Raw genomic sequence first — 27,436 nt, 5'->3', positions numbered from 1 at the left:
AGCGAGAGTCCTTCCAATGCTGTGGGTCACCTTTGCAAGTCTTGCTGACTTTGTTTTCTTCTGCTGAGGCTGTTCTATGGGAGGAACCCTGTCTCTGCTCACATCTCATTGACAGGCCAAAACCAACCTATTGCTCTCTGTCTGAGGAAGATGAGTCCAGGCTGTCCAGTCTTCTGGTTCAGTTTTTCTTTGGAAAAATCAGAAAACTCCCAGTAGATCTTGTAAGATATTATCTCAGTGGAATGCACATTGTCATATGTGAAGTTTAAATAGTTCCGACTTCCTTATATGCAAATTACATCGAATTACAATAGATCTCATTGGGAGACTCAGAACCTAACAGTTAGACTGTGTTACCCACACTTTGGCTTCTGTAAGAGTTGTAGAAATGGACCCTCCACTTATAACATCTGTGATGACAGATTGACTTAATTGCCCTTTAGCACATTTTTCTACATCATAAAGTTTTCTTTAGTTAGAGTGTTCAGTAAGTAATTTTACTTTAAAACAAACATCTGAAATGAAAAATCCCTGAAAACAACCTCTCAGTACTAAAACATTTTATATCTTGGCCTGAGCAGTGAACCCCTTTTTTTTTTGCAGACTGAATTACATTATTTTCAGCCACGTGATTTTTCTCAAGAAAAGATTCGGAGTGTATCAACTGCAGCTTCAGTCAAAGACATTTTCTCACTTCTCCAAATTACAGGCCACTAGCCTTCTAAATAGTTCTTTAGAACACACTGCTTTCCTCTCATGACTAAAGTATATGTGTCATTCTTTAATCAGAAGCTTGGCATTTTGCAATTTCAGGCACATGTCAGAGGATTCAACTATGAATTTCCAGGGATCCACTTCTTGCCAAAGCTCCCTGAGACATGATATTTGAAAGGTATAGTCCAGAGATCAAGTGTAAAGTAGATTCCTCCTGTTTTTCTAAGTTTTATCCGTGTATGGTTAGATAATTAGAAGCTAACACAGTTGAACTCTGTTGTCCTAGGTTATGTTATGTTGTCCACTGGAGAAATGCATGAATCAAATTTAACTTTATGCCCTTGAGTTTTGTAGAAGACAACCATGAGAAATGTGCACATGCCATCCCTCTGTACTTTTGTTCAACTGTAATTGCAGGCATCAGCCTTTAGTTTAACCCTTTGTCTACAAGATAAATTCCATTTATGAATTAAGTGCCCATGGCCAGAAAATACTTGCCCTTCACATCAATTCCTATCTTTCCTTTTCATCAGACCATGAGAAACATGCAACTCTGTTTGATTCTTTTTTCTTTTTCTGCCAGGAAAATCAGCATTAAATTTAGAGCTCAGGGAGGGACCAAGTGAAGATTATTTGTCTGCTTCTTTTTTCTTTAACTCTTTCTTATATATTTTTATTTTTCTCTTTTTGTCTTTTTTGTTGTTGTTGTTGCTATTTCTTGGGCGGCTCCCGCGGCATATGGAGGTTCCCAGGCTAGGGGTCGAATCGGAGCTGTAGCCACCGGCCTACGCCAGAGCCACAGCAACGCGTGATCCGAGCCGCGTCTGCAAGCTACACCACGGCTCACGGCAACGCCGGATCGTTAACCCACTGAGCAAGGGCAGGGACCGAACCCACAACCTCATGGTTCCTAGTCGGATTCGTTAACCACTGCGCCACGACGGGAACTCCCTACTCTTTCTTATATTTAACAACATTGTAAGTTTGCAGTTTCATCCTTTTGGGGAATATATATGGTATAAATTATATATAGTACAAATTATATACATATAAAATCTCCTTATCAGTTATCCGTGTCATTCCCAACTTTATTATGTGTGAGCATTATATCTTAGAGGACATGAGATGCCACATTCCAATCTAGATTTGAGTGATTAAATTATATGACAACGGAGTCTATTAGAATTTTATTTTCACTTCCATTAAGTCATCAGATCTAAGGGCAACTTAACCTTTTATTTTTGTTGCACTAAATAATTGTGATTTTATTTTTTTCCCACAAGATATATGACTTTGCATCACATAACAGTAATGTTCTAACACAAGAAAATTCCAACATTTTCATTAGGGGGAGGAGTGATTTATATATGGGATATTGATCTTATACATTTTTGATTATTTCTAACCTTTGGTTGATTCTAGTCTTTAAGCCACAAAATGAAGGAATCACTAGTCATTGCAGTGTCATCATCCCTCCACGCTCCACTTTGCTGGCCCCTCAAGCAAATGCTTCCCAACTGCATTTTCTAAACAGGCAGCCCAGCTAATTTCACCATCTACTGAAATTCTCTTCTGAGTTGAACACCTGTCTCTTTTTCCTTATAGCTCCACATGGCCTGGATCTATGGCGAGTCCTGAGACCAGCCAAGGTGGATGGAAGAAGGCCCGTGCAGTTGTTATGGAAGGTGACCTCCCCTAGGTTATTTATTTGCTCTGTGTAAAAGCCTTGGTCTCTTATCTTTCAAGAATTGTGATCATTGGAGTTCCCATCGTGGCTCAGCAGAAACTAATACGACTAGTAGCCGTGAAGATGCAAGTTCGATCCCTGGCCTTGCTCAGTGGGTTAAGGATCCAGTGTTGCCGTGACCTGTGGTGTAAAATCCCACATTGCTGTGGCTGTTGTGTAGGCCAGCCAGCAGCTACAACTCTGATTTGACCGCTAGCCTGGGAACCTCCATATGCCATGGGTGCAGGCCTAAAAAGGCAAAAAAAAAAAAAAAAAGTGATTATTGAGGGAGTTCCTTCTGTGTGGCTCAGTGAGTTAAGGATCTGGCACTGTCTCTGCAGCAGCTTGGGTCACCGCTGAGGTGTGGGTTTGATCCCTGGCCTGGTGCTGTGGGTTAAGGATCTAGCATTGTCACAGCTGTGGCACATGTCGTTGCATCTGTGGCTCACATACAATCCCTGGTCCAGGAACTTCTATACGCCACCAGTGCAGAAAGAAAAGAAAAAAAGAGAAACAAAAAGAATTGCGATTGTTGAAATTTTACGTCCTTAATTTCCTTCGCTGGAGGCTTTGTGATGTCCCAAATCTCACAATGGTTTCCCAACACAAAAAAGTCCTAGGGGTCATTTAGTAGATAACTTAAATGTGCATTACAGACTCTGCCTCCCTCTTCTTTGGTCTGAAACATTAACACTTGGGATGGGTACAAGGTGCAAGTATAGGAGGCACCTTGACCTTCTGGAGAAGACCATCACTGGCTGGCCTCACTAGAAGGCAATGTAAAGTTCTATAGCCCCCACCCCCGCAGTGGACAAGTGCACTGACTTCGGGTCAGCTTACGAGTCTTTGCCAACATCTATTGCACAAGTGCCTCCTTGAGTACTGAGAGAATGGGATGCAAGGACAGAACAGGGCCAAATGGTCCTTTGTAGGATGGAGGCCTGGCACTGTGGAACAAGCAGAAGCCAGATGGGTAATGCAGAGAAGAGGAGAAAGGAAGAGGAGAGGAAGAGAAGGTAGGAAGAAGGACAGAAAATAAGGGGAAGAGGGAATAAATAGGAAAGGAAAAGGGCAAACAGAGGGGGGAAAACCAGCCAGGAAATAGGGTAGAGGAGATAGTGAGTTGGGAGTGAGGAAGGGCAGGAGGAGAGCAATGGGATACCAAAGCTCTTCAGTGTGTCTCTAAAATTCTCAGGAAATACTCATCGTGTCATCTCATACTTGCTCTCCTAGTTATCAAATGTGGAAACGAATGACTCTGTCAACATACTTTTGAGCAAAGAGAGTAAACAATGGCACATACTGCATGTGGCCAGCCCCACGTGGGTCAAGAAGGCCACCAGTGGGGCAGGTGAGATGGACTTCAATGTCCTCCTCCTCCTTCTCCCCCTCACCTGGGGTCTGGTCTTCCTTTTGCTTCAGCAGGAGAGTTTAATAAGAATTAGAGTTGCTTAAAAAAAAGAATAAACTAAAATAAGGTAGTGATGATGGGAATATACTAAAAGTCGATGGGAAGTTCCCATTGTGGTGCAGTGGAAACGAATCTGACTAGGAACCATGAGGATGCAGGTTCAATCCCTGGCCTCACTCAGTGGGTTAAGGATCCAGCATTGCCATGAACTGTGGTGTAGGTCACAGACTTGGATCAGATCTGGTGTTGCTGTGGCTGTGGCACAGGCCGGCAGCTGTAGCTCCATAATTAGACCCCTAGCCTGGGAACATCCATATGCCATGGGTGCGGCCCTAAAAAGAAAAAAAGTAAATAAATAAATAAATAAAAGCCGATATATTGTCTCTTCAAAAAAGTGGATTTTATGGTATGTGAATTATATCTCAATAAAGAAATTATTTTAAAAAGGGAATGGGCTACCTTGAGAGATAAAAGGCTCCTAGTCACTAGGAAGGTTCTAGCTGATCTTTTACGTCCTGGGAGCTGATTCCTGAACTGGAAAGGCAGTGGGACAAAGTGACTTCCAAAATCCTGTGTGACCTTACATTCAGTCATTGTGCGCCATATAGCTGTATTATCAGTAATAAAAAGAGAACAACTGGAAAGCCCTGTAATTCTTTGGGAATATTTAGCTTTCTGATCTCTAGGCAAAATATCTGGTTAAATGGGCTTAGGGTCAATACTGAAAAAAAAAAAAAAAAAAGAGTTCAGCTTTGAGCCCCTGGGGTCACCTCAGGCTTCTCCCCAAGGATTTGGGTCTGATAGGGCACTTGAATGTTTTAGTCTTCTTAGCTGGGATGCCTGGTCTGGGAAAGCCAGCTCCCTCCTCAGAGGGGGAGGTGTGGAGATAAAAGGCGAGGGCACTGGTGCTTTCCAACCTTGGCTAGCTTCCAGGAAAGAAATGACCCAGAGCCAGAACAGACTTGAGATTGGCTCAGAGGGAATCCCTCAACTTTTAGGCTTGTTTATACTCCTCTGCCTATGTAGGATAGAGAGAAACACACAGCCAAAAGGAAAAGAGGGTAGCTTGTTTGCACTGGTTTGGGCATTATCCCAGTTTAGCTTCATGAAATTAGACTTAGGTCAAGGGTTAATACCAAGGGACCCTTTAGAAATCCCCTTTTCTGGCACTTGAAGGATTAGTATCATGGTGCAGGGTGTGTCATTCATCCCAGAAGGGTAATTACCTGATTGTGGTTTAACACCTAATAGTTAATGTGACCACCCATCCCTGATCCTCACCATTTATCACTGTCTCAATGCCTTTCTCTTTGCTTTTGGCAAGAAATTTTGTTTCTTTTGTGTTCAGAAGGCTAAAGGAGCCCCAGTTCTGGAGAAAGCACTTGGCTATAACATATGGTACTTCCCAGAAAACAGCACTAACCTCACAGAGACAATGAACACCACTAACCAGCAGCTTGATCTGTGTCTGGGAGGCAAGACCTACTGGATATACGTGATTTCTTATAATTCTCATGGGGACTCTCCAGTGGCCACCCTGAGGATTCCAGCTATTGATGAAAAATGTGAGTATAACATAAACATCTTACTTGGATGTCTGGCCCCATCCAATTGGCCAAGGAGTAGTCCTCTCAAAGCTTGAGAGTCAAAATGAAAATGAAGTGAGGACTTTTTTAGGTTATGGTGGGGGGAATCATAATCTTCAAGTAATTAATGAGCCTCTTAAAATGAAGTTCCTTTGAAACAAAGCCTGTGTTGAAAATCAGAGACTTCATAAATCATGTGATACACAGTCATAAAGCCTAGAAGTTATACAGGCAGCTTATATTTGTTTTGCTTTGAGTGAGTGTAAGCTGGGATGGGCCATTTAAAACTGTCAGATATGACACATTTGTCCTCAGTAGCTGAAACCTTTCTTTCAAAATCTTACCCTCCCAGTAGTGACCCCATCCTAGCCTTGGTTTTCACACTCTTATGTTTTCTTCCTTTTCCTCCTTCCATCTGACTACCAAGTTGGGGAAATTTCTAATGTTTAAATCTGTCAATAAATTGTTTGTCACACCTTTAATTAAATAAATTTTTTTTTGTCTTTTTGTCTTTTTAGGGCCGTACCCGCAGCATGTGGAGGTTCCGAGGGTAGGGGTCCTACACCACAGCCACAGTGACAACAGATCCAAGCTGTGTCTGCGACCTACACCACAGCTCACGGCAACTGCTGCATCCTTAACCCACTGAGCAAGGCCAGGGATCAAACCCACAATCTCAAGGTTCCTAGTCGTATTTGTTTCCACTGTGCCATGACAGGAACTCCTACCTTTTTTTTTTTTTTTTTTTTGAGATTTTCTCATTTATTTTTCTTATTACCTATCTCTTACTTAGTAGGATACAAATTCCATAAAAGCAGAGATTTTCATCTGTTTTTCTCTTCTCAATTTCTTTCTTCTCCCGATCCTTCTCTCCCTCCTCCACCTCCACTGCCAACATCTAGACAGACAGAAATTGTCACAGAAAAGGTGCTCAGTAACTATTTGTTGAAATGCATTGTAGCTAGGACACACTCTCTCTAATTCTCCATCTCTATTTGCTTCAGGCATTTACCCTACCAGCTCTAAACTTGTCTGCCTATGCTTTCTTCTTTCTCTTCTCCTTAAACCTAACGCATTTCTTCCATTGCCTCACTTTACAACTCCTAGTTATATACTTTTTGTGTGTTTTGAACTGCATTTGCTATTATTTTAGTCAGTATTTAATAATATTCCCCACAGTCCTTAGTTCTTGGCATTTAGTTCCTGCCTCTTCAGTACCCCTAGTGATAACGTTTCTGACAAATGTGCCTGTCGCTGAATACACTCTCTTTGTTAATAGAGGCACCACTGAATAGTAATCTCAGTTTCCTGGTGTGGCCCTGTAATGGGAGACATAAACAGTAGGGGATAAAGATATGGGTTTTGGAGTCTGGCAGCCCTGGATTCAAATCTTTACTATTTCATCGTATACTATAAACCTGAGCAAACTATCTAATCTCTCTAAACCTTAGCTATTTATTAAATGAACTATTTATATTTACCCCCACATAAAGCAATTGTGAAGATTAAATGAGATTGTGTGTAAAATGCTTTGTCTATTGCTAATCCTTATTATTGTCATTCTTAATAAAATTTCTAATTAGGTAGATTTCTATTTGACATGGATTATCAACTTTTAAAACATGATAAAATATATTTTAAGATTATGCTAAATTCACATTGGATTTTTTGTTTTTCCCAGTTCTGAAGGTTTTTGCTTTGTGACACAAGTGTTGGCACGATCATCAGTTATAATGGTCCCAGACCAGGTGTAGGCGAACTATAGCTTGTGAGTTTTCCAATCAAGTTTTATTGGAACACAGCCACACCTATTTATTTACATGTTGTCTCTGTCTCCTTTTATGGAACAATGGCAGAGTTGAGTAGCTGTGATGGAGGCCTGCAAACCTAAAATGTTTACTGTTCGGCCCTTTACAGACATCTTGACAAATTCCTGTCTTAGACATGTAAGAAAATAACGTTCAGAATAAGAATTACAGAATTTTGTTTAATAAGTGGAGCAAACTGGAGAATAGTTATTATAATAATACTAGTAATTGTAAGTTTAACCATCTTTCAGTAGGTATCATTATCAAGTATTGTCCATTAGGATATGTCAGACATTGTGATAAGATAATCTACGTTAATTTAATGTGAGCCTTGAAAGAACCCATGGGATAGGTGCTATTAGATTCATTTTATAAATTATGACACTGAGATTCAGGGAAGTTTAGTAATTTGCCTGAAGTCTCTAAGGTGGAATTCTAGCCCAGGTCTGTGTGATTCCAAACTTGTACAACATTCTTAGTCCAAAATCTGGGACTTGGATTTTAATAAAGTGACTTAGAAATCTGGTCACAGCTGCTCTGTGACACCGAACTGGTTACCTCTTGGGCCTCTATTTTCCATCTTTCAAATAAGGGACTGGAATACATACACCTCTAAGTTCCTTCTGGCCTGAACATCCTCTGTGTTCTCAGAGACCTTAGGCAGCAGGCAGCTATGGTGTGGTCTGAGGATGACCTAGCAAAGCACAGCAGTTGTGTGATGAGGGGCTGAGGAGAAGGTTGGGACTGAGCTGAGGTGGAGCTCAGGCTGGGCTAGGATGGCTGGAAAGGTGAGGCACACCAGCATCAGGGAACCATATTTGATAAGCCCAGAGTGACTGCCTTCGTGCAACTCACAAGAAATTAGTGGTGCTTGCAGTCAAATCTCTTTCCTCTTGGCCCAGGAAGGATCTATATTTCCTACCACATCTGGGGATATATTGTATTTGGAGAAATTGCTCAAAAAGTTACCAATGAGTGATGGAAGGAGTTAGTTGACATTCAGTAGAATGATGGTTTGGAAACTTTTTTTTCCAGCACCCTTTAATGCTGCCCAGGCCCTTCTGTCTTTCACACCTGACTCATGACTCGATTCCACAGATCCTGTGGTCCAAGGTCTGGGCCTGTTTCCTCTTTTGACCCAACTTCTGCTTCTCAGAGCTCCTTCGTTAATAAAGAGAAGGAGTGTGAGGTGAACAACCAACACTCACTCCTGTCTTCAAGTCAAGATTTGTGTGCAATTGATTTATTAGGAAAGTGCCTCCAGACAGACCAGAAAAGGGTGTGGAGGCATAAAGGCCAGGAAAGGGGAGGAGGCCAAGCCAAAGGTGCTGATGGATTTTCCCAGATCTTCCCAACAAAGCACCCTAGGCTGGATGACTTTAAACAACAGAAACGCATTGCCTCATTGTTCTGGAGTCCTCAGAAGTCTGAAATCAAGGTACTGGCAGGGCTGTGCTCCCCCAAAAGCCTTTAAGGGAGGACCCTTCCTTACTTATTCCAGCTTCTGGAAACTCCTGGCTTTCTTTGGCTGGAGCAGCATAATTCCAATCTCTCACTCATTCTTCACATGGCCGGCTTCCTGGGCGCCTCTGTCTCTGCATTCAGTGTCTACTTTTAAGGAGACCAGTCTCATAGTGTTAAGGGCCCCCATCTAATTCTAAGTACTTATATCTGTAATGACCCGATTTCCAAGTAAGGCTACATGCTATGATAGTGAGGATATATTTTTGTAGGGGGACACAATTCAATCCATAACAAGTGTGAGCTGAATTGAAAATCCAGGGGAGGATATCCCCAGCCTGATCCGGGAGGGGGACTCTGAAGTGTAAGTTACATCTCAAAGTTAACCCCACCATCAGCACATAAAAACAGTCAGAAGGCATCTGAGGGGAAAGGGCAGCACTGACATTATCTGCTCCAAGAGGCTGGGTAAGTTCCAAATGCTCCAGTAATGACTTTCAGCCTGACTGAAACAGTGATCAGGGATGCTTAGAGGCCATGAGCAGGGAGGGAAGGGAGGAGAAAGCAGGAACCCTAGGGATTCTGTGGAGGTGATTTCCTGGCTCTGTGCTCCTTGTCCTGGCTCTGCCTACTCCAGCTTCATGTTTCTCTCACGCCTCATTTACCCTTCCTCAGAACTACCCTTTCAGATCGGCAAATGATCCGGTCTTACGCCTAGAAGCTACAGTGTCTCATGAAGGCTCAGGCAGAGAAAGGATCCATCACCTGTGGCCTTCAAGATCAGAGGTTTCTGATCTGAAAAGCCCAGTGGGGCTTGTTGCATAGAAATAGTGGATGCAGTACTCCAGCCCCTACTCCAAATCTCTACCCTTGCCTAGGCTTCCTGCTTCAAGAGACATTTGGGGCTTTTTGAGGGACTCTGTCTCTTCTTCTGCCCTCATCCAGGACTGTCTTTGATGTTCATTTAAACCTACTTCCTGTGGATTCCAATTCCATCAACTCAGATGTTTGGTGGGTGGTGAGGAGTGGGTGAGGGGAGAGCCATATGCTGTGGTCTTCTGAGCCCTTCTCCCTCGTGTCCCCCTTCCCTGCCCCTCTAGCAGGCCTCTCTTCTGCCTGTTCAGAACTTTTTTATTTTTTATTTTATTTTATTTTATTTTATTTGCTTTTTAGGACCACACCTGCGGCATATGGAGGTTCCCAGGCTAGGGGTCAAATCAGATCTCCAGCTGCCAGCCTACGCCACAGCCACAGCAACACAGGATTGGAGTTGTGTCTACAACCTACACCACAGCTCAGGGCAAGGCTAGATCCTTAACCCACTGAGCAAGGCCAGGGATGGAACCTGTAACCTCATGGTTCCTAGTCGGAATTGTTTCTGCTGTGCCACAACAGGACCTCCGAGAACATTTTTAATAAGGGAGCTCTCTGATTCTGATTAAATCTCAGATACTAGGAGTTCCCACTGTAGCACAGTGGGTTAAGAATCCAACTGCAGTGTCTCAGGTCACTGTGGAGCTGCAGGTTTGATCCCTGGCCTGGCACAGTGAATTAAAAGATCCAGTGTTGCTGCAGCTGCAGTATAGGTCACAGCCGTGACTCAGATTCAATCCCTGGCCCAGAAACTTCCATATGTCACTGGTGCAGCCAATGAAACAAACAAACACACAAACAAAAACCAAAAAAACAGAAAAACTCACATACTGGATTTGAAGTCATATGTTCAATTTTTCTGTTAAAGAAATCCTATGAATTGTTTTCCCACATGAGTTTTTTTGTTTGTTTGTTTGTTTGTTTGTTTTGCTAGCCCTGCAGAAAATGTAGTCATTTACATATTGGTCCACACCTAGGTGCTTTGAGTGGGTATGTCTATAACTTTTTGCTACATAGACAATTCTTTCTACCTTGAGGATAGGACACTATAGCCTGGTTGTATAGGATCAGCCTAGGTAGCTGAAATTTGAAGCGATCTCAATGGTATGATTTTAGGATTACTGTCTCTCAGCTTCCCAGCTACAGAATTACCTGGGCCTGAAATTCTGCCTTTAGAGATTCATTCTTTGTCTCAAGCTTGCTTTCCTTTTGACTTGTGGACACACCAGAGCTACCCTGTAAGTCTTCTTTGTTATCAACTCTAGTGGGATGCTTTGCTGGAAACAGGTAAATTAATCTCTTCTTAAAGATTTGGAAGGCACTTAATCATCCAATATTGACTGTAAGGAAAAGGGATACAGTAGAAGTGGTTAAAAATAGCACGGTAGGGGAAGCTATGGTAGAGATCGTGAACTTTGACCTTCTTTACAGTTTGGGCAATGAATGGATGTTTGTGTTGTTGTTGTATTTGGAGGATGAGTTATGTGGTTGTGAAGCAGTCTTTTTCTCTCCTTTCAGCATTTCAGTGCATCAAGGCCATGCAAGCCTCCCTCACTCAGGACCTCCTGGTGGTGGAGTGGCAAAGTTCTGCTCTGGAGGTGGACTCATGGATAGTTGAGTGGGTCCCAGACATGAACTCAGAGCCCTCAACCATTTCCTGGGAATCTGTGTCTGGGGCCAGGAACTGGACCATCCAGAAAGGTAGCCAGTGCAAACCCACAAGTTCCCTCTGTGTAGGATTCAGTTTCATTCTCATCAGTTTTTAAATCCTTAACTTTGGCTTCAACACTGTAAATGTGAGTAATGGAGCTTGACAAGCTGGGGCAAGCTTAATGAAGAGTACTTCTTGGCATGTCCCACCATGCTGGAACAAGAAGCCATGAGTATCAGATTACGTAGCATGTTTCCAGATGGAAAACACCCTCTTGACACCCACCATCTGAGAGCTCTTCCCAGATACTTGATCATGTGAATAAAACCAGAGTTTGTATCTCATCTGTACTCAGGTAGCTCCGTCAGTTCTGGTGGCCTGTTTAAGATCTAGGCCCCTTCCCCCAGGTGACTGATACAGGGAATAGCCTTCTTTTCAAGAAAACCCCTACTCCATGTATGACACACAAGTGGGGCTTTACCTTCCCAATCATCTCAGTCCAACCATTTCTTCATACTTAATTGTATCCATGAAAAATTATACTTATTATGCAGACAGATAATAGAGCTAGAATTTATGGTATCTGAGCTCTCTGGGTGACACACTATTGAAAGAAGGATTATGTTTTATTCTGTAGTCCCCCCCAAATTATATAACAAAATCAGTGATGGAGGAGAGAGTGGATTTCTTTTTTCTTTCTTTTTTTTTGTCTTTTTGCCATTTTCTTGGGCCACTCCCATGGCTTATGGAGGTTCCCAGGCTGGGGGTCCAGTCGGAGCTGTAGCCGCTTGCTAGCCTATGCCACAGCTACAGCAACACGGGATCCGAGCCATGTCTGCAACCTACACCACAGCTCACGGCAATGCTGGATCCTTAACCCACTGAGCAAGGCTAAGGATTGAACCCGTACCTCATGGTTCCTAGTTGGATTCGTTAACCACTGTGCCATAACGGGAACTCCGAGAGTGGATTTCTTACTTCTCCCTTCCTGGGCGGCTCTGTCCTTTTGTTAGAGTAGTGGAGGTTTAGTCTAAGAATTAATTTTTAAATGTTAGAGCTGAAAAAGATACTAGAGACTATCCAACCTAACCTCTTTATTTTCCAGATGTTGAAACTCTAGAGAAATAGAATATCTTCCCCAAGTCGCAGGCCATTAGGTCTTAGTGTAGCATTCCTTCTACTATATAGTCTGCACTTAACACTTGTTTTTCTCCCTCTCCCTCCCCCCCCCCCATCCTCACCCTCTTTCTCTTACAGATGAATTAAAACCTTTCTGGTGCTATAACATCTCTGTGTATCCAATGTTGGGAGACAGAGTGGGCGAGCCATATTCCATCCAGGCTTATGTCAAAGAAGGCGGTAGGTATGGCCAAGGTCTTAACGGGAAGGAAAGACTGAGGCCTGTCCCACATTCAGACAAGGCTGTGGAGGCCTGTAGCTCATTCACAGTTGCCCTAGTGCTCCTCCAGCTGCACCTTTAGCTTGTAGTAAAATGTGTATGTTTGACACAGTTGTGGTCAAGGTATGGACTGACTGGGTTTTAAAGCTGGAGTGGACAACAGAGTCATCAAGTCCAAACCCCTCATTTCACAAATGGAAAATTGAGGCTCAGAGAAGAGAAATAACTCGCCCCAAATCGCAAAGAAACACAGTGCAAACAGCACTGTAAGCAGAAAAAAAAATTTATTTAAGGCCAAGTTAGGGATCCTAAAGAGTTAATGATAAGCTGGAGATGTTAATTTAAAAAAAAAATTTATATAGCAATAAGCAAGTGTTTTGTTGGAGAACCACTCAGAGTTTATTTTTGTCTTTTTGGAAGTTAACATCTTAACATTAGGAAATACCTCCTCTCACTCAAAGGTAGCCTGTGGAGGCACGCTCTTCAACTATTTGGTAAGAGCTATTACAGATACAAGTGAAAGAGCTGGATGCCAAATTAGAGTGAGAGAATCTATAAAAAAGTACTTTTTCTCTAGTCTTTGACACGGCGTCTCTTCCTGTTCAAGATGGATGATTCCAGACACCAATTTTCTCAAACAGGTTGATTCATCAGTTCCCTACTCTGCCCCCACCTCCCACCTCCAGCACTGATTCCAATCTGAGTACTGGCCAGAGAATTTGTGGGGGAATGATCTGATGGGGTGTGATTCAGTGTCTACTCTTTGTCTCCCTGTCCTATAAAGTTCCATTAAAAGGTCCCACGACAAGGGCAGAGAACATTGGTGTGAAAACAGTCACGATTGCATGGGAAGAGATTCCCAAGAACCAGAGATATGGCTTCATCAAAAACTACACCATATTTTACCAAGCTGAAGATGGAAAGGAATTCTGTGAGTAAGCTCATAGCCAAGTTGAAAGAACCCCCAAGTCCCCAGAGAGATGCTGTGATGGACAGACCTGCTGTAGGGGTGGCTCCTATGGCTGATGCCCTCTACCTTACATCAGTCACTTAGCTTCTTTGAGCTTCTCTGAAAATGGGGCCAAGGGCACCCACCTCTGGAGGTTTTTAGAGTCATATGAGAGTGAAATGATTGTACCTGAGAGTCCTACAGGAACCAGAGGAATTGACATAATTTGTGCTGGTCAGGCTGTAAACAGGAGGATCTCCTGGCAGCTTCTTGACCATTATTTCAGAGTAGGGCACTTCTGAATTAAAGAGTGCAGTGGGGAAGTTCCCTGGTAGTCTAGCATGTTAAGAATCCAGCCTTGTCACTGCTGTTGCATGGGTTCCATCCTGGCCTGGAAACTTCTGCATGCCGAGGGTATGGCCAAAAAGAAAAAAAAAAAAAAAAAGAGTGGAATGGGGATAGGCCTTGTTTGGTGGCACTTCATTGCATGACTCTTCATGCCTACTGCCTTTTTCTTACATCTACAATATCTCCTAACATCCTAAATTCTGAGCTAGGTTTAGATTCCTGTTTAGGCTAATTTTTTTGTTAAAGACATACAACACAAAATTTACCACTTTAGACATCAGAAAGTGTACAGTTTAATGGCATTAAGCACGTCTGTTCCATTGTACAATCATCATTGCACAATGTATGTTGTACAAATCCTCCCCAAATAGAAACCCTGTACCCATTAGTTAGTCACTTCCTTATCCTCATCCCACAGTCCCTAGCAACCACAAAACTGCTGTTTCTATGGATTTGCCTATCGTGGATATTTCATATAAACAGAACCATACAACATGTGGCCTTTTGTGCCTGGCTTCTTTTACTTAGCATAATGTGTTCCGAGTTCATCCATGTTGTAACATGTATTAGTACCTCATTCCTCTTATGGCTGAATATATTCTACTATATGGATAAACATTTTATTTTACCCATTCATCAGCTGATGGAATATGTGGGTTATTTCCATCTTTTAGCACTGTGATTAAGGCTGCTATGAACATTGGTGTGCTACTATCTGTTTGAACCCCTACTTTTAATTCTTTGGGGCTTACACCTAGGAGTAGAATTTCTGGGATTAACTTATTGAGGAAACACCAAACCTTTTTCCACAGTGGCTGCACCAATGCATGTTCCCACCAGCAGTGTATGAGAGTTCCAGTCTCTCCACATGTTTACCAACACTTCTTATCTTCCATTAAAAAGTGTGGCTACTCAAATGGGTATAAAGTAGTATCTCCATGTAGTTTTGATTTGCACTTCCTTAATAACTAATGTTGTTGAGCATCTTTACGTGTGCTTGTTGGGCATTTGTATGTCTCCTTCGGAGAGTCTTTTCAATCTTATTGCCCATTTTTGTTTTCTTTTTATGGCCACACTTGCAGAATATGGAAGTTCCTGGGCTAGGGTTTGAATTGAAGCTGCACCAAGGCCCACGCCACAGCCCAAAAACCCAATGTCCGAGCTGCATCTTTGACCTGTGTTGCAGCTTGCAGCACTGCTGGATCTTTAACCCACTGAGTAGTCCACTGGAGTCCAGGGATCAAACCTGCATCCTTATGGACACTGCATCAGGTCTTAAGCTGATGAGCCTTAATGGGAACTCCTCTTTGCCCATTTTTATTTATTTATTTATTTATTTATTATCTTTTGAGGGCCACACCCACGGCACATGGAGACTCCCAGGGTAGGGGTTGAATCGGAACTGTAGCCACTGGCCTATGCCACAGGCAAATCAACGCAAGATCCAAGCTGTGTCTGTGACCTATATCACAGCTCAGGGCCATGCTGGTTCCTTAACCCACTGAGTGAGGCCAGGGATCGAACCCACGTCCTCACGGATACTAGTCAGGTCTGTTAACCACTTAGTCATGATGGCTCTTTACCCATTTTTAAATTGGATTGTCTTTCAGTTGTTGAGTTGTAAGCTTTGTTTGATATATTCTGGAGTTCCTTATCAAATATATGATTTGCAAATTTTTTAACCATTCTGCGATGTTATTTTTCTACTCTCTTGATAGTGCCTTTTTAATTTTCAAGTCCAGTTTAATCTGTTTTCTTTTGCTGCTTGTGTGTTTGGTGTTATTTTTAAGGAATCACTGCCGGAGTTCCCGTCATGGCTCAGTGGTTAACGAATCTGACTAGGAACCATGAGGTTGCAGGTTTGATCCCTGGCCTCGCTCAGTGGGTTAAGGATCCGGTGTTTCCATGAGCTGTGGTGTAGGTTGCAGATGTGGCTCAGATCCCGAGTTGCTGTGGCTGTGGTGTAGGCTGGCGGCTACAGCTGCCCCTAGCCTGGGAACCTCCATATACTATGGGTGCGGCCCTGGAAAAAGATTTAAAAAAAAAAATCATTGCCAAGTTCAAGGCCATATGGATTTGCCATGTATTGTCTTCTAAGAGTCTTATATCTAGGTCTTTGATTCATCTTGATAGGCTAATTTTAATCAGAACATGGATAGGGGGATTGGGGTATGAGATGGCCAAGCTTAGAAGCCCAGGTTCCAATGCTCTTATTTTAGTGCCACTAAAGCACAATTTTCAGTTGGGTTTGACCTCTGCATTTTTCCTTTAGCCAAGACAGTCAATGCCAGCATCCTGCAGTATAACCTGGAGTCCCTGACACGAAAGACCTCTTACACTGTTCAGGTCATGGCAAGCACCAGTGCTGGGGGAATCAATGGCAGCAGCATAAACTTCAAGACATTGTCTATTAGTAAGTATTTCCTTCAGTCCCTGGGAAAGTCTCCTTGGCATTTCCTTTAGGCCAGTCATAGATAATGTTTGCCAAAGGCAGGGCAGAGCCAAATGAAAAGGCCGTACCTAAGTAAGAAGAACCATCTGCTGTCTGACTCACTGGCCTTCCTGGAAGGCGTATGGGTGAGGAGGGAGTAGTGAGAGCAGCCAAGCTGAGAGATGAATTTAGAAAGACCGGTCATTTTGCTGCTTTCTCATGGGTGGCCCCACATCATCAAGTTAATGCCAACTTCACTCTCTCTCCAGATCATCTCCTACCTCAAGGCTGTCCCCAAGTTCACAGTCACCAGTTCCTATGTGTCAGGGGTTACCGTACAGTAGGGTCTTGGAGGGAAAAACCTTAGCTGCCCAAGCACCATTGGCCCACAGAAAGGGATGTAATCTCACCATTTGTGGAAATTTGGGGAAAAAAAATACATAATATGTTCTATAATCAGCTTTTACATTAAAAATTGGGAATAAGAAAAATTTAATAAATACAACAAAAATGTAAACTGTAATGTGATTCATATGATGGCTATGGATAATATTCAAGAAGGGAAGAAGATGGGATGAAAAGGGAGATGAAGGAAAAAGAAGGAAGGGGGATGGGAGAAAAAGTCTAATTTTTCCAGGCCCTTGAGTGGCAGAGATTTGATTTTAAGGATATAGTAATACTGTTTTAAAACCTGAACAACCTTATATATTAAAAATGAAGGAACATTGCCACATTTTGTAATAAAGGCTATACATAATCTGGTTTAAGTTTTTTTGAAAGCCTCCTTGTTCATCCCATTTTCAAATGAATAAAAATAGCTTATGGTTCCAGAAAATGTGAGTATAGCATGTGTTTTTATACAGAAAATATGCTCTCTTTTTATCGACTAACACTGCCTTTTGCAAGTTCTTTTTGATATTGCTCCTTAAAAATCTTTTAAAATCATGTTATATTCTCATAGCACAAACTGCATTATCTGATGGAATTTTCTCTAGGGGTTAAATTGAAGGCAAGAGCGTGGCTTGGAGCCTAGATGTTTCTTACATTTGATTTACAAATTATAGATCTCTTTTGCGTCTGTCTTTGACCCTCCACTATCTGTTTTACATACAGCAGCCAGAATTAAAATCCTAGGCCCCCGGCTTAAAACCCACCAATGGCTTCTGCTGTATTTATTGAAAACCCAAATTCCTTCCTGTAGCTTTCAGGATCCTTCATCCTCTGTCTCTTACTGACTTCATCTCCCTCCACTTCCAATTTCTGTTGTTTAAACTGTTCCTGCATCTGCTGTTCCTTCTGCCTGGAATAGCTTCCCTACGTTTTCTTTCTTTCTTAGTCTTCTTTCTTTTCTTCCTCCCCCGCCCCCCGCCTTTTTTTTTTTAGGAAGTTCCCAGGCCAGGGGTCCAATTAAAGCCGTAGCTGCCGGCCTATGCTACAGCCACAGCTACACACGATCTGAGCTGCATCTGCAACTTACACCACAGCTCACAGACACACCAGATCCTTAACCCGCTGAGTGAGGCCAGGGATTGAACCCTCATCCTCAAGAATCCTAGTCGAGTTTGTTACCACTGAGCCACGATGGGAACTCGCTCCCTATATTTTTGCGCAGCAGTTCCTTCTCATTATTCACATTAGCTAGAATTTTACTTCTCCAAGGGGTCTTCCTTTGGCACTAAATCTCGAGTTGCTAACCCCCCTCCCAGCTTACCCTGGTTGCTATTTGACAGAACCTTATGTTATTTGCTGTCTGAATTCTTATAGCAGAATGTAAGCACCATGAGAGAAAGAATCTTGTGTTTCTTGCTTCTTGCTCTTTGTTTTATTATCCAGAATAGTGTTTGGCAAATGTTAAGTGCTCAGAAAATGTTTATTAAATGAATAAAGTTGGAGGATGAAACTGGTGAACACAATTTCTGTCAGTTTTATTCAGAGAGAATATATCATTGCTGTGGCTGTGGTATAGGCCGGTGGCTACAGCTCCGATTGGTCCCCTAGCCTGGGAACCTCCATATGCCGCAGAGAGTGGCCCTAGAAAAGGCAAAAAGAAAAAAAAAAAAAAAACAACTAGTAAGGGATAGGTTACTGAAGCTATTAGAAATCATTGAGTTTTGTCAAGACAGTAAGGAGCTCAACCTGCTAATGACTTGGGTTCTCCTTTTCCCAAAGGTGTTTTCGAGATTTTCCTTAGAACTTCTCTGGTTGGAGGAGGCCTTCTTATTCTCATCATCTTGACAGTGGCATATGGTCTCAAAAAACCCAAGTGAGTTTATGGACAACTGTGTGGGTCCTCAAAATCAAGGGTCGAAAGGGATGGGAGGCACCATGGGTGGAAGAGGGCACTCTACCATTAAGGCATATCCATTCATTTATTGGTTTCATATACATTTATTCAGTTTATTATACATCATATGCTGTGGCACATCAGAATTCTGACAAAACCAGAGGACTTTCACCCCCCAACAGCCCTAGGCACAAGGCCTAGGATTTTTTGAGCAGGGAAGTACCAACAGCTCCACAGGCTTTATCTACTGTGTTCAAGATCCAAGACTAGAGCTGGGGAGAAGGTCCTTTCTCTCAGTGTCTAGTGAGGACCCCTGGTAGCAGCAAGGCTGCTGGCTTCTCTCCCAGGAAGAGCAGGGAGCAGGTGCCTGTGGAGTTAGAGTGCTGGCCAGTGGATGCCCAGGGCAGACTGGTCTTTGCTTCTGGTGCAGTGTTGTAGGGCTGGCTGAGGGGCATTTGTCCTGCCTGCCTTGGCCACTGAGGGGAAGGAAGCTTGTCTTTAGGGTCTTGTGCTCTCTCTCCCCAGAGAGCCTCATGCTGCCCTGATGGTCAAGGGCTACCTCCCCTGGAGGCCCCTCTCTCCAGAACTACGCAGTTGTGGGCCATCTCTGCCAAACAGCTATGCTTAGTGATGGTCAAACTAATGTCAACCTCAGTTCCGAACTGTGAGTTGTAAACAAGTCATCAGCACAAATTCTTGTACATTTTGCATGTCTCACAAGCTCCCTGGTGGCGCTGGTACTGCTGGTTGGGACTACACTTTGAGAATCAGTGCTCTAAAGTGTGGTATCATACAAGACCTATAGGGTATTAGCTTTACTGTGAGTAAATCTCAGAGAAATAGCTTTGTGATGGTGTGATTTCTGGCATCAGGACCAGGGGTGAGGATGCAGGGGCAGGAGAGCTGGCAAGAATAGGAATTGCTTTGCATGGAGAAAGGTCTTTTCCTGCCCCATCCTACAGATGACTGGCAGGTTTGTCCCCCAAGGTACTTTGCTTTCCTAGTTTTTGTCAGGAGGTCATGAGCTTGCCCTTATTAAATAAGGAGTCATGCAATTCCCTATAAAAAAGCTCTACTTTTTTTACTTGGCTGTACAGTAACTTCTTGGACTCACTTCTTATTTTAAAATTTTATCTCTTATTAGCAAACTGAAGCACCTGTGTTGGCCCAGTGTCCCAAACCCTGCTGAAAGCAGTATAGCCATGTGGCATGGAAATGATTTCAAGGTAAACATTCTTTTTTTTTTAAGGAGATTATTGAGCAGACTGGTTGTGAGAGGTGGGCAGGGTAATGGAAGTGTGGGCAGTCCTGGTCTGAGATTTGTACAGGGTTCATATAAAGAAAACTGGGAGTTAAAAAGTCCCAGGGAGGAGTTCCCATTGTGGCTCAATGGGTTAGGAACCCAGTTAGTATTCATGAGGATGGGGGTTCAATCCCTGGCCTTGTTCAGTGGGTTAAAGATCCGACGTTCCCACAAGCTGTGATGTAGGTCACAGATGTGGCTTGGATCCAGAATTGCTTTGGCCTGTGGTATAGGCATGCAGCTGCAGCTCCAATTTGACTGCTAGCCCAGGAACTTCCATATGCTGCAGGTAGAGCCCTAAAAAGTGGAGAAATAAAAAGTCCCAAGAAATGGCTAGCAGGACAGGTGGAATCAGCCTTCCTGGAATGACTTTGGCCTCGTTCTTTGGATAAGAGGAAAGGGCTTAACCAGGCTCAGAGGACCCAGTATTTACTGGGCATAGCACCAGTCCTATAAAGGATGCCACAGAAGGAAGACACTGGCCCTATCTTTAAGAACTTGACTATCTAATTAGAAAGTGGAATAGCCCAGCTATAAGATTAGAGGCCACTAAAAAAAAAAAAAAAGCAGCCAATACATTTCTCCAAAGAAAATAGACAGATGGCCTAAAAGCACATGAAAAGATTCAATATCACTAATTATGAGATAAATGCAAATCAAAACTAAAATGAGGTATCACATTACACTAGTCAGAATGGCCATCACATCATCAAAAAGTCTACAGTAAATGCTGGAGAGGGTGTGGAGAAAAGGGAACCTTCCTACACGGATGGTGGGAATGTAAATTCGTGCAGCTACTATGGAGAACAGTATGGAGGTCCCTTAAAAAAAATAAAAATAGAACTACCATATGATTGATCCAGAAATCCCACTCCTGAGTATATATCCAGAGAAAACCATAATTCAAAAAGATACATGCACCCCAATGTTCATAGCAGCACTATTTACAATAGCCAAGACATGGAAGCATCCTAAATGTCCATGACAGAGAAACGGATAAAGAAGATGTGGTATATATACACAATGGAATACTATTCAGCCATAAAAAGAATGAAATAATGCCTTTGCAGCAACAAGGATGGACCTAGAAATTATTATACTAAGAAGTAAGTCAAAGACAAAATCACATGATATTACTTTTATGTGGAATCTAATAAAAATGATACAAAAGAACTTATTTATAAAACAGAAACAAACTCATAGATTTTAAAATCAAACTTATGGTTACCAAAGGAGAAACTGTGGCAGGGAGGGATAAATTAGAAGGATGGGATTAACACATACACACTACTATATATAAAATAGATAACTAACAATGGCCTACTGTATAGCACTGGGAAGTCTACTCAACATTCTCTAACAACCTATGTGAGAAAAAAGAATGGATATATGTATAACTGATTCACTTTGCTTGTACACTTGAAATTTCTGCAACATTGTAAATCAGCTACACTCCAATAAAATTCAAAAACAAAACAAACAAACAAAAAAATCGGCCAAGAGCAAGTTAATCTCAAGACCACCTGGAGGCCCTGAGAAGCTACTAGTGTGCATTTCTGTCCTAAGGTGAGGGACAAGCTGCCTCTAATTGTTTTTCTCAGATGGGGGAATTTGGCAGTGATTATCTGTAAGTAGAAACTCTCCTTTTTCAAACATTTTTAAATTGAAAACTGGAATTTTTAAGGTTTAATTTCTTTGTTAAGTAGAAATAAGCCTGATTAAATATAACTCTTAAATTCTTATTATTTAAAGACAGTTTCCAACATTCGTTGATGCACAAATGTTTAATGTTAGCCCTGATTCAACTCAGAAGCCTTTTTTTTTTTAACATGGACATTAAAATCATTTTTGTTTGTTTATTATTTATTTATTTAAATTTTGGTTATTTCTGTTTTCTTCTATCAGTCATGTATTACCCTATTTAATCTCCTATTTATTAAAATTTATTTAGAGTAAATTAAGGGAGTTCCTGTGGTGGCTTAGTGGGTTATGAACCCAACTAGTATCCACGAAGATGCAGGTTTGATCCCTGGACTTTCTCAGTGGGTTAAGTATCTGGTGTTGCCATGAGCTGTGGTATAGTTTGGAGACATGGCTCAGATCCAACATTGCTGTGGCTGTAGTGAAGACTGGCAGCTGCACTTCCATAATGCCACATGCGTGGCCCAAAGTGAAAAAAAAAAAAAGAGAGAGAGAGAGTAAATTAATTCATAGGTAGTATTATCTGATGCCTAAAATGTTTTTTGAATCATCTGTCCATCTGGCCTCTACAGCAAGCACTTATTAATCACCCATAGTATGCCAGGCATTGACCTAGGCTCTTGGGGATACAACAATATGAAAGACACTGCTTCTGCCAGGATGATGGTGGTGATGTTGGGAAAGTCATTTGTCTTTATGATTATGGTTTTTCCATCTGTAAGAGTTCTAATGATGCTTCCATCTCTGCTGAGATTTTGTAAGCATATGATTATGAGGAAAACAGCCTTGAGTTCTCTAAAAGAAGAAATCATTTGCATACAGTGTGTTCTTTTCAGGAAATGGGCCACTCTTGCCAAGCTCCCATAGAAGGGTACCACTTCTGGTCTCCAAGAGGAATGCGGAGGCTGGCCAAGTGGTGGGACTTTGGGTGTTCTGAGACTAATAACTCTCAGCTATATCATATGTAGCCCCCAAATGACCACTGGGAATATCCCTTTCTCTTTTCCAGAATAAGCTAAATCTGAAGTTTAATGACTCTGTGAACACAGAAGAAGACAGGATTTTAAAACTCTGTTCTGCCCCCAGTGACTTTATTGACAAGTTGGTGGTGACCTTTGAGAATGTTCTGGAAGAGCTTTCCACAGAGGAACCTGAAAAGGGTCAGGAAAACACTTTGGGAGGGGAAAAGAATGAGTATGTGACCTCCCCGTATAGGCCATATTGTCCCCCTGTTTCAACCGAGACCCCACCCAGAAGATCCCAGCACCCATGTTCTGGGATGCCAGAGGGGACCTGCTCAGAAGCCAGAGAGCAGCATCTCCCTCCAGCCCAAAGTTTAGGGCCAGACCACCTCTGTGTGGATGGCGCACCAAACCCATACTTGAAAAATTCGGTGACGACCAGAGAATTTCTTGTGTCTGAAAAACTTCCAGACCAAACCCAAGGAGAACCCTAAATGCCATCGTGGCTTGACTCCCTCTGCATCTCAGTGTGGGTGACTCACAGAAAGAAGACATCAGGACTTGGTCAGAAGGGCTTCCTCGGCATCTCCCCATTCTGCTCGTGTTACAGAAAGCCTTGCATCCTGCTGAGCAGCTCTTTGAGCTGGGTGGGCACAGACGGGCAGCGTGCTTGAGAAGAAAGGATGGTGAGGAGCCCGAGCACTTTGCAGATGGAAAGCAATGTGTTTTCTTTTGTTCAGATAACAAGCTCTCACTGAGGCTCTGACAGATTGACTTGGAGGGGCAGTGGACCCCGGAGGGCCTTCCCTAGGAACTGGGCCATGGGCATAGCCTTTGCTGAGGCCACTCCTCATGGTTCCGGAAGAGACTTGGCCTGTTACCAAGAGACAGTTGTTTAGTCAGCACTTGAGCACTCTGGTGGAACGTAAGGGTCTCTCCCTTCACCTTGACCTTCTGGGCTCCAAGCTCCACCTCCAAAGCTGCCCTGACATCATTTTAGAGATTATGTCTATCTCTCAGCATAGGGGCGGGAAGTGGGTGGCCTTCCCAGTGGTGCACCTGAAACGCCTCATTACCCTTCTTAAATCTCAAGTGTCTGTAGCAATGCCCCACTAGGTCACTTGCCCTTGGTCTGCTCCACACCGGTGGCTGGCATGTTGAGGAACGAGAGAGGGCCTCTGCTGAGTGCTGGGGAATGGACTTTTGCCTGGCTGGTCTCCAGGCCATTGTCCAGCCCTGAAAACAGTTCCTGGAGGCCCTTGCTGCCCCTCCATCTTGCACCCAAGCCTGGGAATAGAAAGGCACCAGAGACTGCAGTGGCTTTTTACAGGGATTCTGGCCCCTCACCCCTGGCTCAGAGCCCAGGACTGCTTACTGAACACACCCTTCAAAGGCCTCTTCCCAGAAGCAGCTGAGCAGGGCCTGGGGACCTGCAGTGCTTAGCAACTTCACTGCTCTAATACCAGGACTCCTATCTTTCACCCACCAAAGCCCAGCCAGTCAGTGGCGCCTTTAGCCCAAGTGCTGATGGCAGATACCTGGGAACTTATGGCTGGCTCTGGGCTCGTACCCTGACCACAGTGACATCAGATGACTTCCTGCTGCGTGGCTGTGACTCATCTGGCTATTGGGAGAGGTCACCGAAAGCCTGGTGAGATGGGAGCAGCCGGGTGCAGCCTTGCCAGATTGAAAGGCCGATGGTACATTTCCTAAGTTTGAGAAGTCAGTGCTTGTGTAGTGGGCACAAACTTCACAAGCCACCAACTCAGGGGTGCAAAAATATCACTACTTGCTATAACATTAACTTCTAGCCCAAGCCCCTGACCTTTTAAAGTAACTGCAGCCCAATGTGGTGATTTCTGAGTTGCCTTGGGTTTGTTAACTTAGTCACATTTGGGATTTTGATGCCCTGTCCACCAGGAACTGGGTGTGTGCATCACAGGACGTTCAGGGGAACAGTACAGTTTTGTCTCTCATTTGGTATCTGCCCAGCACTGGTCTTGGAATGTGCCTTTGGCTCCTCCCTGTCCCTGTCAGGTCACCGGCCCCTTTGCTCAACCAATTGCTGCATCCTTACCATGGGCGTGAGCTGGGGGATGCGGTGGGGGGTGCTTTCCCAAAGCTCTCTCCTCATTAAGTCTCAAGTGTCTCCAGCACCCCCACCCCCAAATTCTTCACTCCTAGTTTACAGAAGAGCAACTACTGATAAATCAAGGAGTGAGGGAAGCCTGGAGCAGGGCACTGGGACCCCGTGGCCTGAGAGCACAAAGGGACCAAACAAAAGGGATACCCGGGATTCCTGGCTGTGGTGGGCTCTCTCTGCCCTGATATCTCCCCACCCCCAACTGTTGTGCCCCAGGCATGTCTATGACCCACCTGCCCCCAGAGTTCCAGACGTGGCCCTTTCCGGCCTACTTCTGATTTGTGAACTTACAGAAGGTCCTCGCTTTGTACCCCACACCTCTCCTCTCTCTCCTGTGACCCTCTGCCACCTCCAGCTGGTGGTGGGGTGGGGGGGCAGTGCGCAGAGTGAGTCTCCCTAAGCTTGTTTGTCTCACACCTGGATGGGGCTTTTGAGCCTCCACTCCAAGGGTCTGCTGGCTGAGGAGAGAGAAAAGGCCGCAGGTGGCTTCAGTGAGTAGGTTTCAGTGATGAAGACGTTACCCTCAGCTCTCCCTCCCTTAATCATTTCTCAAAGCCTGAAGCATCTTCTGATAAACATTTGGCACATACCATACCCCTGGCCCTTCCTCTGTTTCATTTCTTCTTCCCTTTTCTCACTTTCCTTCTTGCCTCCTATCTTCTGCTTTTTTCCCACTACTCCCAGCAGCTTCTCATCCTTTTAACTCTTCCTTTTTTTTTTAATTTCTTGTTTCTTTTTTTATTCCTTTCTCCCCTTTCCATCAGCCCCCTTTGGTCATTTTCCAAATTTACTTTTGCTTCCTTTGGGGGCTGGGAAAATTGGGGCTCTCTGGCTCTAGATGGCCAAGGTGACTTTGTAGGAGTTAGCACTTGCTGCCAGTAAGAGGAGCAGGTGACCCAGGACCCCAGGAAGTACATTCAGTGCGCCACACACTTTGCTTTCCAGAGCAGATTATGGGACGTGGCCTAAAAGAAGCCACTGGTGACCTTGCTCTCTTGGATCAAGTCATGAACTATTCCTGCTCCCGGGGTCTTGAGCTGGCTCTGTGGCCGGACGGAGAAGGCCATCTGCACTTTTTTCTCTGTTACTGTCAAACAGATATTGAGAGACACAAACAGGAAAACTTGTGTTTTTAGTAAGGTCACCGATAAAATTCCCATTAGAGTTTTCTAGGGCTCTGGGAACCATACAAACAGCTCAGTTGGTGCCCTATTAATAGCCTTTCTTTTACAATAATGTCAGAAACATTTTAAAATTATGGCAGAGAAGCCAATCTGTGGTTAAAAAAAAAAGAGAGAGAGAGAGATACCTTCATTATTTCTCTGGGAGGCTGCATAAAACACACAGTAAAAACCATGTGGGATGAGGGGCTGGGTGGGGGTGGTGGTTTGAAAGAGGCAGGAGATGGGGAGAGAAGGGAGAGGTCTGTCATGAGTCTAGCCATCGCCACGGCTGCTGTCACATCGGGGGAGCATGTGCCCAGACCCTCCTTAGGGGATTCTGTCACCCTCTCCAGTGGCCCCTGGTTACTACTGATGCTACAGGCGTGCTTCACCCCAAGAGTTGGCCAGCCAGCTCTAGGACCAAATCTGGGCTCTGTTTTTGTAGGGCCCATGAGCCAAAAATGATGCAGACATTTTAAAAGCCTGGAAAACAAAATTGAAGGAAGAATAATGTTTGATGACATGGGAAAATTCTATAGAATTCAAATTTCAGTGTCCATCGCTGAAGCTTAATTGGAACCCAGCCACACCCGTCCTTGAATACCGTCGACAGCTGCTTTCGCTCTACAAAGGAATTGAGTAATTGTGACAGAGTTTCTCTCTGTGACAAAGCCTAAAATGTTCACCATCTGGCCCTTTACAGAAAGTTTGCTGACCCACCCCTGTGTAGTCCACAGTCATGGGGCTCAGACGGCACAGTGTTTTAACTTTGAAGTAGCTGCTCGTGGGGAAAAAGAAAAATCAGGCTCTGTCATTCTGGATTTCTATGGGAATAGGGATGGCCCCCTTAGAAGGGCTCACACCCTCTGGCTCCTGCTGCCCTCACGGTCCTGGTCCGACCACTGCCCTAGGCTAAGCTGGAGAGTCCGTAGCTATTCATCACTGACTCCAGTGGTTCTCCACCCCAGGTCATTTTGTCTCCCATCCCCAGCTGGCAGACATGTGGCAATGCCTGATGTTCTTTTGGGAGGGTACCACTGGCATCTAGTGGTAGAAGCCAGCAATGACGGTATACCTACCATGCTCAGAATGGCCCTGCAACAGAGAATTACCTGGCTCAAGGTGTCAGTGGTGCGGAGGTGAGAGATCCTGGCTGAGCTAACCTCTGCCCTGGACCCACAGCACTTGCTATGGGTGCAACTCGGCATCTATACACAGCTCTAGGTGTCCCTCCCTTTTTTTTTTTAATTTAAATTTTGTTTTGGACTCACCTTTACAACATCAACAACAAATATCTCTAAATCCCAATTATTTGCATCATTCTTATTAATTTACTCCTGATATGCTCTGTGTGTTCCTACACACATTTTCATCTAGTTGCAAGGGATATATCGATTTGTTGGTGGTCTCCCCTTAATATTATTTCATGTGTAGAATTCCGAGTGTGAATATAGTTCACAGTGGCCAGGCGGGACCTCTTGGTGTGCCTGCATGTTGTGGTTTGCTAAGGATTGTTTTAAATG

The 27,436-nt window shown here is 43.7% G+C and overlaps 1 protein-coding gene across 1 annotated transcript in view; it reads left to right on the top strand.

Annotated features, from left to right (window-relative positions):
* IL31RA (interleukin 31 receptor A) overlaps positions 1-25,394 on the top strand; it is an 80,042-nt gene extending 54,648 nt beyond the window's left edge. Inside the window, exons 7-15 of the mRNA XM_047759021.1 lie at positions 2,320-2,399; positions 5,200-5,416; positions 11,098-11,280; positions 12,488-12,589; positions 13,414-13,560; positions 16,199-16,339; positions 18,527-18,620; positions 19,786-19,867; positions 22,655-25,394. Coding sequence (XP_047614977.1) covers positions 2,320-2,399; positions 5,200-5,416; positions 11,098-11,280; positions 12,488-12,589; positions 13,414-13,560; positions 16,199-16,339; positions 18,527-18,620; positions 19,786-19,867; positions 22,655-23,101 — 1,493 coding nt within the window. The 3' untranslated portion in view covers positions 23,102-25,394. The remainder of the gene's footprint in view (positions 1-2,319; positions 2,400-5,199; positions 5,417-11,097; positions 11,281-12,487; positions 12,590-13,413; positions 13,561-16,198; positions 16,340-18,526; positions 18,621-19,785; positions 19,868-22,654) is intronic.
* Positions 25,395-27,436: the final 2,042 nt, after the last annotated feature.

Source organism: Phacochoerus africanus, chromosome 1, assembly GCF_016906955.1.
Source record: "Phacochoerus africanus isolate WHEZ1 chromosome 1, ROS_Pafr_v1, whole genome shotgun sequence".
Taxonomy (NCBI): Eukaryota; Metazoa; Chordata; class Mammalia; order Artiodactyla; family Suidae; genus Phacochoerus; species Phacochoerus africanus.
Note: the sequence above shows the minus strand (reverse complement) of the source record. Positions and strands in the feature narration are given on the sequence as shown.